General features: G+C 42.5%; 1 protein-coding gene across 1 annotated transcript; it reads left to right on the top strand.

Moving 5' to 3' along the window:
* Positions 1–5,649: 5,649 nt before the first annotated feature.
* LOC115183054 (protein PET100 homolog, mitochondrial-like) lies at positions 5,650–6,692 on the top strand. The gene is made up of 3 exons (XM_029744408.1): positions 5,650–5,736; positions 6,114–6,146; positions 6,597–6,692. Exons 1-3 carry the CDS (start codon positions 5,650–5,652, stop codon positions 6,690–6,692), a joined length of 216 nt encoding a protein of 71 aa, XP_029600268.1.
* The last annotated feature ends 9,510 nt before the right edge of the window (positions 6,693–16,202 follow it).

The following is a 16,202-nucleotide window of genomic DNA, read 5'->3' as shown; positions in this document are numbered from 1 at the left end:
GAACGTGAAGTACGTAACGCTGCGTACATGCACAGGTTGCATTAGTACATTGCTACACCGTACATTTTAGTCTTCACAATCCCATGCTCTGCATCACAACAACAAAAATAATCACGCTACACATTATCAGCGTCTTCATTGGTTTATCTACTTCAGTTCATTATACCACATGGCAAAGCAATGCACAAGTGTTTACCCAAAAGGCTCAAACTTTCCATTTACATGGGCACCTGCTCTCACCTGGGGCCAAAGCCAGGCCACTGCTTCTTTTGAGCTTGCGTTTACATAACACTAGTTAACTGTGAACTTTAACATAAGCTATGCAGAGGTGTTAATTATTTCATCAATCTTAATACCCGTAAAGGAATTCTGGGATACTAGTAGATGTAAAACCTGAGCTGTAAAGAGGTAGAGGAATGGACTAATTGGGCAACCTTGCCTCACTCCTCTGTTGACTTCAAATGTAGGTGGTGTAGTTTTACAGAGCTATTACTTCCATTGCAAAGAGTTCTTATTGATTTAATAAAGACATCTCCAAATGTAAAAGAGTGGGGTGTATTAAAAATAAACGTATGGCTTACAGTATCAAAGGCCTTCTGGAAGAAAAAAAATCATAGGGTCTAATGTTGTTGGAAATGTGCCGCCCTTTCATAAAACTACACTGTTATTCACTAATAAGGCAAGTACCTTAATCATTATTCAGTAGTGTGATCGGTCTGCAATTATCAATAAGCAAAGGGTCCTTGTGAGTCTTAGGTATTGTAACGACCCTGGGTTTATAAGCGCGGAAATCGACTCTGCTGGATGAGCGTGCTTTTGCGGCACAGTCGATAGCGCGCCGGACTTCGGGCTTGAAGGTCGAGGGTTCGAGACCTGCTCCCTGCCTGTTCATTACATTGGTGTCGGAAGTGATCGGACCTTGCATCCACGACAGTGCGTGTGCTTGGCCGGTGAGCGCGTTCCTGTAAGGCGTTGAGTCGCCTCCCTGCCTGTTCATTACAGTATGATGGTTAGCAGACCCTGCTTTAGGGATGGGGGTACGTTTTCCTTTTGAATAGACTCATCATAAACTACTAGAAGTCCTCACTGTCAGCCCTATCTATTGAAAAACAATTGCCCTAGTATAAAATAAGACTTACCACTGTCTGCAACCAATCTCTCTTTCCCCCCCTCCCCCACCCGGGATGTCCCAAGGACCGCGAAAAGCGCTGTCCGTAAAGAAATGGGACTCTAGTCACTGATTGGATATTTTATAGAAAGACGTAACCGTAAAACCAGGAAGTACAGTACAGCAACAGCGCAAACATGGGGTGAAGACAGAGGTGTTTTGTGTGACTAAAATATGTTTGTTCGTTCAATCATAATGACGTGATAAATAGCATACACGAGGGTACAATGTTTCGTTTGTAAAGGATCCTAACTGCAACAAGAAAAAAGACTGCAAGCGAGTAGCTGACTTGCTAGCTATCCAAGTGGTCACGTAACATCATTCTCGTCAACACTGATGTTATTTTAGGGGACACACTCTTTTCACGCCACTTCGATAGATATTTTCGTAGCAGTTTAGGAGAGCATTTTCGCTAACCCTTTTCCTAACCTTAACCTCAGTCTCATAACCTGCTACGTTTATTCGCCTAAGTTAACCTGCTACGAAAAAGTAGGGATGTCAAACGTTCAGGCTGCTACACAGACACTATGGAGGCTCTAGTTTTGAGCGCTGATTGACATATGTCATTCTTGCAGTAGTTTGAGTGGGCAACATACTATCATCTTAAATTAACATTGTTAGCCTATACCTGTTGTTTACGAAGCATGTGATAAGTAAATTATTTTGCCATATTAAATTATTGAATATTGTGCTAATTTCCCTAATGTGGATAGTTTGTTAGTACTTTACACAAGCTTGCATTTTCAACACATAACATTTTGTGGAATTACATATCCTTCTTGTCTCAGATTGGTGATGTTAGTTTAAAAGTTTATAGTCATCAGGATGATATACGATTGATTGATCGATCCTCCATTTCCTGGTTGCTAACATTCTAATAGTTTGATTGCCTTATTTCAGTTTGACAAAACAATTTGTGTAGAGAATCATTGTATCATCTAAACTGCTGTGAAATATCTTTTCAATAACCCAAAATATTGTATTTTAGGCTGTTTGAAGCTGGTGTACATAATCTTATGTAAAATATGCAAAAACGAATCTGCAAGCATAGATAACATGCACATAGAACATATCTACCGCATCTTATACCTGTGTTCAATGAGAATGACAAATCTATTACTCACATTTCTATACTAAATTGGTAGGGTTGTGCAAGAAGTTAATATTGCAGCTTTAAAACAGATCACTATATTTGGTTTTGTACCATTGATTTTGTTACGATCTTTTGCACGGGAAATTCGGTGCGGTCTCTATACAAGTTGCATGCCACAAACCAATACATCGATTTGACAGTCAAACTATTACTTAAATATCAGCCAACCGTTATCACTGTATATATCATATGCAGTGTCTTGATTAATTTAAGTTAACAAAAAAAGTGGTCTGTTCCATTTTCCGTGATGGCAGCCTCCCTAAATCAACATCCAAAATATAGATATAAGCCTTCTACAAGTTCTCATCTAACCAACCATGTATAGGTTATTCCAAGTTTCTGTGTGCCGTTTGAATAGTGTTACTTTAAACAGCGCTACACCCTAAACGTTTGCCCCATGTTCTATTTTTTTCAGCGCGATATTGATGAAAGTGATTAACAAAAAAAGTATTAAGTTAGACTTACCACGTTGGCCACCCACTTGACTCGAAATGCAACACTTCAAAATGTAGCTAGCTGTTTTCTACAAATTGTCCTCTAACCAGCAGGGTGGTAACCAGGGTTTGAGTTTTATTGGGTGTAATTTGGAAGTTGAAGTGTATTTACTGAATTTCTATACAATTAAACACATCTTAAAAATGCTATTAGGAGAACAGCAAAAACAAGGAAAAATTACCCCAGCAATTGTCACATTGGCTGCAGTAGGTTCATTCACTTCAGTCGATCTACAAACACATAGCCTAATAGCTATACAATTGTAATGTTATACCCCGGAATGAGGAGAGAAATTATTAAAACTGACACATAGCATCATTGACGAAACGAAAACGTATTACATTTTTTTAGAACTGTATTGTTTGCATTTCAATCTAGGCCTATAGCGAAGATAGGCCATGTGTTTCAATATGAACATATCCACATCTTTATTTTGTTTTAACTTGTTTGATTAGATTAGTACAGATTTTCTCAGTGGACCCCCCATGGCACCCAGTCCCCAGGTTTGGGAACCACAGTACTAACCTCTATCTCGGCTTGCTTCCCCTCTTTCTCTGTCTCCTCTGCTCCCTCCTGCATGCATTTCAGCCTACCTCAGCCTCACCACTGAGCACCACATTGCTGTATGTGTCAGTAGCCTACTCTCTGTAAAGCAAAGTTATTATTAGAATTTTGTAGCATATTTTTTGCTCCTACCTCAGTAGGCTCTGTTTAACATTAGCTTAGAAGTCTTCTGGCAGCTAGCCACCTGAGTGACTGACATATCTATATATAAGTGACTATTTACCAGTTGTGAACTCATTCTCAGTCTGTTTTTGTTTCTTTTGGGGAATGTATTTTGTCTGGCATCTTGTGAACACTGTCAGCAGCATCTCAAGTTGTCTACTTGAGCTTTCTGCGAGCTGGGGTAGTTCTCTTCATGCCTCGATCACACCGATAGCGATATTCCGCAAAATGGTCAGCAGTATCATCTGGATATGTGTGCAACAAAAGTTCAACATTCACCTTCTGCTACCATTTCTGTCAAGCCATCTACGCATACAGTTTGATGCGTACGTTCGATAAATACATCTTATGCACCACACAGAATGCACTGCAACTGCCTCTCCAACGCGAACACAGTGTTCGATTGGAAATGAATGTACTTCTGGTGTGCCTAAATGCATTGACACTATCGGTCTGATCGAGGCGTCAGGCCATTGGCCTGTGCCGCGAGAGGGCGGAGTTAGCTGTTTCAGAGAGTTGTGAATGTGCTGCTAAATCTGCAAATCTGGGGGACACAGCCGAACATAATGAACAAACCACTGTTCATGATTCCACTCATTCGCAAAGAGGCAGGCGCGATTAGAACTCAGTCAGATCAATATAAGCATTCTGAGCTTTGATCAATGCTCTGACTGATATTTGGATAGTGACCCGTAAATTATTTTCTTTATTTTATATTTTTGAAATTAGAAAAAATACATAGGTCCGGACCTGTGTCCTCCATATGTACACTGATCAAAAATGTAAACGCAACATCCAACAATTTCAAAGATTTTACAGAGTTACAGTTAATATAACGAAATCTGACGATTGACATAAATTCATTAGGCCCTAATCTATGGATTTCACATGACTGCGAAGACAGATATGGAACTGTTGGTCACAGATACATGTAAAACAAAGGTAGGGGTGTGGATAAGAACCAGTCAGTATCTGTTGTGAACACCATTTGCCTCATGCAGCACGACATCGCCTTCTTATAGACTTGATCAGGCTGTAGATTGTGAAACATGCTGTCATACATGTCAATCCAGAGCATCCTAAACATGCTCAATGGGTGACATGTCTGGTGAGTATGCAGGCCATGGAAGAACTGGGACATTTTCAGCTTCCAGGAACTGTGTAGAGATCCTTGAGAAACGTGGCTGTGAAATATCATGCTAAAACATGAGGTAATGGTGGTGGATGAATGGCACGACAATGGGCCTCAGGATCTCATCGCGGTATCTCTGTGTATTCAAATTACCATCGATTAAAATGCAATTGTGTTTGTTGTCAGTACCTTATGCCTGCACGCACATACCATAACCCCACTGCCACCGTGGGGCACACTGTTCACAACGTTGACATCAGAAAACCGCTTGCCCACGTGATGCCATACGTGCTGTCTGCCATCTGCCCAGTTCAGTTGAAACCGGGATATGTCTGTGAAGTGCACACTTCTCCAGCGTGCCACTGGCCATTGAAGGTGAGCATTTGCAGCAGGAAGGTGAGTGCCGTCTGGTAGCCATGACTGCGGTAGATGGAACTGCATTAAGCCCCTGAAGTTGGACGCCAAACTGCAGTCATGGCAAGAATATGGTGATGACGAAGAGCATGCAGATGGGTTTGACAGTTAGTGGAGATTTTCTTCAGTTGTGCAAACCCACAGTTTCATCAGCTGTCTGGGTGGCTGGTCTCAGATGATCCTGCAGGTGAAGAAGCCGGGTGTGGAGGTCCTGGACTGGCGTGGTTACACGTGGTCTGTGTTTTGCGAAGCCGTTTAGTACACCCAGTAAAATACTACTTGAATAAAAATATTTGTGGGGAGGGAGAGAGCTCCGACTGGGGAAAAATCGCTTTGAAGCAGCATACAACTCGGAATTCCAAGATGGAAACAATGGCATCTTTCTAGAGTTCCGACTTGAAGATCACTAACGTCATGTTTTTTTCCCGACGTCCCAGTTGTCTTGAAAGCACCAACTGCCTGATTGTTGACTGATGACATTAGTGGTAACTGATACACAAATCAATGTTGATATCTATTATATTGACTGTCATGTGACATGTCTAACAAAGAGATGGTCAGATGATGCTGTATCTGTCCTTCCCTGTGACCATGTTCTGGATCTCCAACCAAGCAGAGTACTTTGAAGAATATATTGTGAAGAGGAAGGTTAGTGTTGTCTTATCTTGATTTGATTGGTTGATTTGATTCATTTATTTTATTTCATTTTTAAAAGTACATAGAACTAAGGTTGCTTCAGCCGGAGACAACAGTTGCTAAATGCATAACAATTGTTGAGGCTAATACACAATAAAGCCCAACGGGTTGTTAGGCTCTGGTTCATTCTTTCAGTGCTTTAAACATTGTTTAGGCTACACATTATTAGATTGTGTAGACAGTCTGAAAATGTTGACAGTACTGTCTGACAAACTAAAGCAAATTCTGACATTTTGTGTATGACCATGTCATAAGTAGTTTTTACCTGATGTTCATTAATGTTAAACTTTCTTTTCCTCTTTCATGGTGATCTCGTCTACAACCTTCAGAGGGAGATTTTCCCACCTGATGAGAAGATGCATGTGAGTGTGAATAATGTCATGTTATTATGCCAACATATCAAATCACGTGTTATTTGTTACATGCGTTTCACCTTACAGTGAAATGCTTACTTACAAGCCCTTAACCAACAATGCAGTTAAAAAAAATACCCCCAAAGAAAAGTAACACATTTTCTCTTGATTTAGGAACAATGAAGTATGACAAATATCAATGCCTACCAATAGTGATACTTTTGGAGGGTAAAGATTTGAGATTAAAGGAATATCCCACTCCCAATACAATTTAACATAATATTTTGAGTAGAATATCCCTTTAAGAACTGTTTTGATTTGGTGGGGGATCGAAGGACAGAGGATGTTGTATTTGTTGTCAATGTCTCTGTCCTCATAATTGAACATCTATAAATAAAGTTTAAAAATAACTGTTTTGATTGACAGTGGTAGATTATGACTGAACAATCTGTGTTACAGAGGAAAGAGCTGGAATACTTCAAAGAGCGGATGCGAGACCGGAAGGAGCGGCGGCTACTGAAACGGATGGCCTTGAATGAGGCTGAGAAGGAGTGAGGAGGACAGTTCAGAGAGGCAATCAGAGTAGGACGATGCCCAATCAGAAGACTTGCTGTTCCACAGGAGCGGGAGCAGTCTCACTGTCAGGCCTGTGGACTGGAACATGTGCCCTGTCACAAAAGGCACCTTATTACCTATTTAGTATACTACTTTGACCATGGCCCATAGGGCTAAGGTAAAACGTAGTGCACTTTATAGGAAAAAGGGTGCCATTTGGGGTTGGAGGATTTTGGATGTCGTGGAGCATGTAGGCTATACTATACACCCTTTGGGAGGGTGTGCTGGAGGGGGACCTTAAAGTTACCCCTTTGAACTGAAGTCTCACTGAAAAGCTTTTTATGAAATGCTTTATTTCACTGCAGTCAAACCATGACTTGACTGTTGATGATCTGCTCTGTGATGGTTTTGATGTAAACCTTGTGTGTGTGTGAATGAGGACAGAATCATATGGCTTGGAATGTTATTTATTTTTTATGATTTAGAATACATGTCTTTTGTAAATGGTTGTTTCAACTCTGTCCTTAATTAAAGTTTAAATGTGTCTTTGTTGAACCTCTTCAGTTTGTTTTGTGATGACTTAACTTAGTTTGGAAGATGACCATTCTGGTCTAGAAACAGTATGTCACAAAGCCCCTGTGTTGTGATTTGGACCATGGTGTGACATGTCATTTTATTGCTGAGTCGTGTTCAGTTGGGAGAAAACGTTTCGAATCTGGCAGGTACTAGCTGAAATCATCCAATGAGAACACAGATTTCCATTTTCCGTCGTAAAACGTTTTGCTACGGTGTGCTCTAATGAACACAACCCTGCATATCGTCATCTACTGTATCTGCCCTCTAGTAAGTAAAGTTGTATAGGGGCCTCTGGAAACGGGACTATGGAGGATAGTAGGCGGTTGGCAGCTTGCCTGCATACCTGCACAGTGCTCGGGAAACACTTCTGGATGCACAACTTCTGTCTCCCTACTCTAGGATGAGCTGGGCAATGTGGCACAAGTCACAGGGTTGATTTTTCTGCAAAGTTCGCTTGCTTGATGGCTTCTTTACTGAGGAATCTCCAAGGTGAGCATGGAGGGTGGTACAGCAGAAATAGGGTGTTGTGTCACCAACTCTAGAGTGAAAGGGAGCTTGTAGTTGAATCTGTAAAGTCTCCTCGATTCCTCTTGCCTCCTGAAAACATCAGAGGGAAGCAAGGACAGACAGCATTAGAGGCGAACATCCAAGATTTGAAGAAAGACTTGATTCACCCAAAGTTACAGAAATACTATTATCAAGTTGTGTGTGTGTGTAACCCACAGACTGGAAGTCCAGCACCACTCAGTCCAATGGGGAAAGATGTTTGAATTTGAGTGCAAAACAGCAGTCAACAACTTGTCTGGAGTCCTGGACGACTGCATGTGTAGACTGTCAGTTCGTAAGGTTCGCTAACTTATCATAAATAAGAGGCTCTGCCTTAAAACTGTAGATGTGTCCCAAATGGCACCCTATTCCCTATATAGTGCACAACATGGGGAATAGGGTTCCATTTAGGATAAAGATATGGCAATTGTTGCTAAGTGCAGTAAAATTAGATAAAATCTCCCATCTAAACTCAGCAAAAAACGAAACGTCCTTTTTTCAGGACCCTGTCTTTCAAAGATCATTCGTAAATATCCAAATAACTTCACAGATCTTCATTGTAAAGGGTTTAAACACTGTTTCCCATGCTTGTTCAATGAACCATAAACAATTAATGAACATGCACCTGCGGAACCGCTTACAGACGGTAGGCAATTAAGCTCACAGTTATGAAAACTTAGGACACTAAAGAAGCCTATCTACTGACTCTGGAAAACACCAAAAGAAAGATGCCCAGGGTCCCTGCGCATCTGTGTGAACATGCCTTAGGCATGCTGCAAGGAGGCATGAGGACCGCAGATGTGGCCAGGGCAATAAATTGCAATGTCCGTACTGTGAGACGCCTAAGACAGCACTACAGGGAGACAGGACGGACAGCTGATCGTTGTCGCAGTGGCAGACCACGTGTAACAACACCTGCACAGGATCGGTAAATCTGAACATCACACCTGCGGGACAGGTACAGGATGGCAACAACAACTGCCCGAGTTACACCAGGAACGCACAATCCCTCCATCAGTGCTCAGACTGTCCGCAGTAGGCTGAGAAAGGCTGGACTGAGAGCTTGTAAGCCTGTTGTAAGGCAGGTCCTCACCAGACATCACCGGCAACAACGTCGCCTATGGGCACAAACCCACCGTCGTTAGACCAGACAGGACTGGCTAAAAGTGCTCTTCACTGACGAGTCACAGTTTTGTCTCATCAGGGGTGATGGTCGGATTTGCGTTTTACGTCGAAGGAATGAGCGTTACACCGAGGCCTGTACTCTGGAGCGGGATCGATTTGAAGGTGGAGGGTCCGTCATGGTCTGGGGCGGTGTGTCACAGCATCATCGGACTGAGCTTGTTGTCATTGCAGGCAATCTCAACGCTGTGCATTACAGGGAAGAAATCCTCCTCCCTCATGTGGTACCCTTCCTGCAGGCTCATCCTGACGTGACCCTCCAGCATGACAATGCCACCAGCCATACTGCTTGTCCTGTGCGTGATTTCCTGCAAAACAGGAATGTCAGTGTTCTGCTATGGCCAGCGAAGAGCCTGGATCTCAATCCCATTGAGCACGTCTGGGACCTGTTGGATCGGAGGGTGAGGGCTAGGGCCATTCCTCCCAGAAATGTCTGGGAACTTGCAGGTGCCTTGGTGGAAGAGTGGGGTAACATCTCACAGCAAGAATTGGCAAATCTGGTGCAGTCCATGAGGAGGAGATGCACTGCTGTACTTAATGCAGCTGGTGGCCACACCAGATACTGACTGTTGCTTTTGATTTTGACCCCCCCCCTTTGTTCAGGGACACATTATTCTATTTCTGTTAGTCACATGTCTGTGGAACTTGTTCAGTTTATGTCTCAGTTGTTGAATCTTGTTATGTTCATACAAATATTTACACGTTTTCTAAAAATAAACGCAATTGACAGTGAGAGGATGTTTCTTTTTTTGCTGAGTTTAGGTAAAACAGCATACATGAAATTAGACGTGTTGTGTTCCATTTCAGAATCTTATTCAAATGTGCTGAATGAAAGAGAAATTATGAGAAAGATTAAACAACATGTTCTTCTCTTCATGCAGGACACAAAGGGAGGAAGGTCATACCAAAAGGTATGTTTGAGAGGAGAGTGACCACTGTTCCACATTTTCATGGGCATGCTTCCAACCTTTGTGGCTTCCCAATCAAGATCGGATCCGGAGGTACCTGCGTCTTCGTCCTCGGCTCTGTCTCCCTCTCCGGTGGCCTCTACCTCGTGTTCAGATCCTCGGAGCTCCCAACCATGAGGCTGCCTGAGAGACCGGCCCATTCAACATCACCAGCTGTCATCATAGGCAGCTCTATGGTGAGAAACATCTCGGTCCGCAAGGCAAAAACCCTGTACTACCCAGGAGCACGAGTACAGGACATAACAAGGCTGCTTCCGTCTGTTCTACCACAGATGCTGGGAGCTGACACTGGCATAGTCCATTTGGGGTCAAACGACATCAGGAGGGCTATCTCGGAACATTTGAAAATTGATTTTAAAGAACTAATTTTAGCATTAAAAGACCAAAAAATGGCCAATAATTTCAGGTCCAGTACCATCGTTGGGCCACGGGTGTGAAAGATTCAGCGGACTGCTGGCATTACACATCTTGCTAAAAGACTACTGTAGCTTTGCTAGAGTCACTTTTATTGACACCTTCTGGAAACAGAAGATACTCTATAGGAATGACAGAGTCCATCCAAATCACCTTGGCTCCTGTCCACGCATTTCAAGGCTGCGTTGAAACAATTACTGGTAAATGTTATTTTATTTTATTTAACTAGGCAAGTCAGTTAAGAACAAATTCTTATTTACAATGATGCCTAGGAACTGCCTTGTTCAGGGGCAGAACAACAGATTTTTACCTTGTCAACTCAGCTCAGGGATTCGATTTAGCAACCTTTCGGTTACTGGCCCAACGCTCTAATCACTAGGGTACCGGCCGCCCCATAAATTATCCAAGACCAGCTCAGTTAATCCCTACCATTGTGACAATGAGTCGTCATAATGCTGCATCAAATGTACATGATCTTAGGGGCATTGGCAAACACAAAGTAAGTGTAAGCAGTAATCATGAGCCTATAAGAGTTACACTGTTATCACTGAGGCGGTGTGCAATAGTAGGAAGACCACATTATGCAGCTCAACCTGCACTATCAGCTCCAATGTAAATAACACGAGTAAGTCTACCTCTGATAATCTTCCCAGTAAAGCATTAAAAATAATCAAGCAACCCAGAAAAGTGCTAAAAATAGCCCATATTAACATATGTAGCCGAAGAAACAAGGTCCATGAAGTCAATAACTTGCTTTTAACAGATGACATTCATATTCTGACTCTCTCTGAAACTCACTTAGATAATACCTTTGATGACACAGTGGTAGAAATACATGGTTATAACATCTACCCGAAAAGACAGAAATGCCAACGGAGGCGGTATTGAGGTCTATATTCAGAACCACATTCCTGTAAAGTTTAGCGACGGTCTAATGTTAAATACTGTTGAAGTAATATGGCTACAGGTTAATCTGCCTCACCTAAAGCCCATTCTTGTGGGAAGCTGCTATAGACCACCAAGTGCTAACAGTCAGTATCTGGATAATATGTGTGAAATGCTTGATAATGTATGTGATATCAACAGAGAAGTATATTTTCTGGGTGATTTAAATATTGACTGGCTATCATCAAGCTTCCCACTCAGGAAAAAACTTCCTGTAACCAGTGCCTGCAACCTGGATCAGGTTGTCAGTCAACCTACCGGGGTAGTTACAAACAGCACAGGAATTAAATCATCAACATGTACTGGTCACATCTTTACTAACTCTGGAGATATTTGCTTAATAGCAGTATCCAAGTCCATAAGATGTAGTGATCACAATATAATAGCCATATCTAGGAAGACCAAAGTTCCAAAGGCTGGGCCTAATATATTGTATAAGAAGTCATACAAGAAGTGTTGTTGTGATTCATATGTTGATAATGTAAAGAATATTTGCTGGTCTGTGGTGTGTAGCGAGGAGCAACCAGACGCAGCACTTGACGCATTTATGAAACTACTTATTCCAGTTTCTAATAAGCACGCACCCATTAAGAAAATTACTGGAAAAACGGTTAAATCCCGTTGGATTGATGAGGAATTTAAAAATTGTACGGTTGAGAGGGATGAGGCAAAAGATATGGCAATTAAGTCTGGCAGCCCAACTGATTGGCAAACATACTGCAAATTAAGAAATCATGTGACTAAACTAAATAAAAATTTAAATAAACTACACTATGAAACAAAGATAAATTATTTAAAGAATGATAGTAAAACGCTTTGGGGCACCTGAAATGAAATTTGGGGGGGAAAAAGCCAACTCGGCTCCGTCATTCATTGAATCAAATGGCTCATTCATCACAAACTGATATTGCCAACTACTTTAATGACTTTTTCATTGGCAAGATAAGCAAACTTAAGGATGACATGCCAGCAACAAACGCTGACACTAGACATGCAAGTATATTGGACCAAATTATGAAAGACAGGAATTGTACTTTTGAATTCTGTAAAGTCAGTGTGGAAGAGGTAAACAATTATTGTTGTCTATCAACAATGACAAGCCACCGGGGTCTGACAATCTGGATGTAAAATTACTGAGGATAATAGCAGACGATATTGCCACTCCTATTTGCCACATCTTCAATTTAAGCATACTAGAAAGTGTGTGCCCTCAGGCCCGGGGGGAAGCTAAAGTCTTTCCGCTACCTAAGAATAGTAAAGCCCCCTTTACTGGCTCAAATAGCTGACCAATCAGCCTATTACCAAACCTTAGTAAACTTCTGGAAAAATGGTGTTTGACCAGATACAATGCTATTTCACAGTAAACAAATTGACAACAGAATTTCAGCATGCTTATGGGGAAGGACACTCAACGAACACAGCACTTACACAAATGACTGATGATTGGCTGAGAGAAATTGATGATAAAATGATTGTGGGGGCTGTCTTGTTAGACTTCAGTGCAGCTTTTGACATTATTGATGATTGTCTGCTGCTGGAAAAACGTATGTGTTATGGCTTTACACTCCCTGCAATAATGTGGATGAAGAGTTACTTGTCTAACAGAACACGGAGGGTATTCTTTAATGGAAGCCTCTCAAATATAGTCCAGTTAGAATCAGGAATTCCCCAGGGCAGCTGTTTGGCCCCTTGCTTTTTTCAGTTTTTACTAATGACATGCCACTGACTTTGAGTTAAGCTAGAGTGTCTATGTATGCGGATGACTCAACACTATACACGTCGGCTACTACATCGGCTACTACAGCGACTGAAATGACTGCAACACTCAACAAAGAGTTAGTTTCAGAGTGGGTGGCAAAGAATAAGTTAGCCCTAAATATTTCTAAAACTAAAAGTATTGTATTTGGAACAAAACACTCACTAAACCCTAAAACATCAACTAAATATTGTAATAAATAATGTGGAAATTGAGCAAGTTGAGATGACTTAAACTGCTTGGAGTAACACTAGATTGTAAACTGTCATGGTCAAAACATAGTGATACAATAGTAGCTAAGATGGGGAGAAGTACACTGCTCAAAAAAATAAAGGGAAGACTTAAACAACACAATGTAACTCCAAGTCAATCACACTTTTGTGAAATCAAACTGTCCACTTAGGAAGCAACACTGATTGACAACAAATTTCACATGCTGTTGTGCAAATGGAATAGACAACAGGTGGAAATTATAGGCAATTAGCAAGACACCCCCAATAAAGGAGTGGTTCTGCAGGTGGTGACCACAGACCACTTTTCAGTTCCTATGCTTCCTGGCTGATGTTTTGGTCACTTTTGAATGCTGGCGGTGCTTTCACTCTAGTGGTAGCACGAGACGGAGTCTACAACCCACACAAGTGGCTCAGGTAGTGCAGCTCATCCAGGATGGCACATCAATGCGAGCTGTGGCAAGAAGGTTTGCTGTGTCTGTCAGCGTAGTGTCCAGAGCATGGAGGCGCTACCAGGAGACAGGCCAGTACATCAGGAGACGTGGAGGAGGCCGTAGGAGGGCAACAACCCAGCAGCAGGACCGCTACCTCCACCTTTGTGCAAGGAGAAGCACTGCCAGAGCCCTGCAAAATGACCTCCAGCAGGCCACAAATGTGCATGTGTCTGCTCAAACGGTCAGAAACAGACTCCATGAGGGTGGTATGAGGGCCCGACGTCCACAGGTGGGGGTTGTGCTTAGAGCCCAACACCGTGCAGGACGTTTGGCATTTGCCAGAGAACACCAAGATTGGCAAATTCGCCACTGGCTCCCTGTGCTCTTCACAGATGAAAGCAGGTTCACACTGAGCACATGTGACAGACGTGACAGAGTCTGGAGACGCCGTGGAGAACGTTCTGCTGCCTGCAACATCCTCCAGCATGACCGGTTTGGCGGTGGGTCAGTCATGGTGTGGTGTGGCATTTCTTTGGGGGGCCGCACAGCCCTCCATGTTCTTGCCAGAGGTAGCCTGACTGCCATTAGGTACCGAGATGAGATCCTCAGACCCCTTGTGAGACCATATGCTGGTGCAGTCGGCCCTGAGTTCCTCCTAATGCAAGACAATGCTAGACCTCATGTGGCTGGAGTGTGTCAGCAGTTCCTGCAAGAGGAAGGCATTGATGCTATGGACTGGCCCGCCCGTTCCCCAGACCTGAATCCAATTGAGCACATCTGGGACATCATGTCTCGCTCCATCCACCAACGCCACGTTGCACCACAGACTGTCCAGGAGTTGGCAGATGCTTTAGTCCAGGTCTGGGAGGAGATCCCTCAGGAGACCATCCGCCACCTCATCAGGAGCATGCCCAGGCTTTGTAGGGAGGTCATACAGGCACGTGGAGGCCACACACACTACTGAGCTTCATTTTGACTTGTTTTAAGGACATTATATCAAAGTTGGATCAGCCTGTAGTGTGGTTTTCCACTTTAATTTTGAGTGTGACTCCAAATCCAGACCTCCATGGGTTGATAAATTGGATTTCCATTGATTATTTTTGTGTGATTTTGTTGTCAGCACATTCAACTATGTAAAGAAAAAAGTATTTAATAAGATTATTTCATTCATTCAAATCTAGGATGTGTTATTTTAGTGTTCCCTTTATTTTTTTGAGCAGTGTATATCCATAATAAAGCGCTGCTCTGCCTTAACACTATCAACAAGGCAGGTCCTACAGGCCCTAGTTATGTCGCACCTTGACTACTGTTCAGTCGTGTGTTCAGGTGCCATAAAAAAGGACTTGCAATTGGCTCAGAATTAGGGCAGCACGGCTGGCCCTTGGATGTACACAGAGAGCTAATATTATTAATATGCATGTCAATCTCTCCTGGCTGAAAGTGGAGGAGAGATTGACTTCATCAATACTTTTAGTTATGAGAGGTACTGACATATTGAATGCACCAAGCTGTCTGTCTAATCTACTGGCACACAGCTCTGACACCCATGCTCCACAGTCCCCAACAGACTATGGGAGGCACACAGTACTACATAGAACTCTATTCCACATAAAAAAATGTTTTAACCTTTATTTAACTTGGCAAGTCAGTTAAGAACAAATTCTTATTTTCAATGACAGCCTAGGAACAGTGGGTTAACTGCCTTGTTCAGGGGTAGAACAACAGATTTTTTTACCTTGTCAGCTCAGGATTTGATCTTGCAACCTTTGCGGTTACAAGTCCAACACTCTAACCACTAGGCTACCTGCCGCCCCAAGTAACTGACGCAAGCAGTAAAATTAGATTTAAAAAAACAGATAAAAAACCACCTTATGGAACAGCGGGGACCATGAAGCAACACAAACATTGGCACAGACACATGCACATACACACACGCACGCACGCACGCATGCACGCACACACACACACACACACACGATAACATACGCATTGTACATACACATGGATTTAGTACTGTAGATATATGGTAGTGGTGGAGTAGGGGCCTGAGGGCACACAGTGTGTTGTGAAATCTGTGAATGTATTGTAATGTTTTTAAAATTGTACAAACTGCCTTAATTTTGCTGGACCCCAGGAAGAGTAGCTGCTGCTTTGGCAGCAGCTAATGGGGATCCATAATCAATACAAATGCAAAACATACAGCATATGTTTTGCTTACACTTATCCAGACCCTTTAGATTGGCAGACATGGAAGGTATAGATGCATGAGGGTTGTTTTTTCCATAGGGAATCACTTTTTCTCACACCTTCAGTAATAGTATCTCTCCAATTTCCATGTTATTTGTATTAGGTGGGTTACATCGACCTCAACCTGTCTGAGTATGCAGGCTCTGGGTGTGTGACCCGACACTGCCTCCTAGAGGGATATATGAACAAGGACAACAAGCTGGACAACTCCC

Source organism: Salmo trutta, unplaced genomic scaffold (assembly GCF_901001165.1).
Source record: "Salmo trutta unplaced genomic scaffold, fSalTru1.1, whole genome shotgun sequence".
Classification (NCBI taxonomy): Eukaryota; Metazoa; Chordata; class Actinopteri; order Salmoniformes; family Salmonidae; genus Salmo; species Salmo trutta.
The sequence above is the reverse complement of the archived record's forward strand: the minus strand, read 5'-3'. Positions and strand labels throughout refer to the sequence as shown.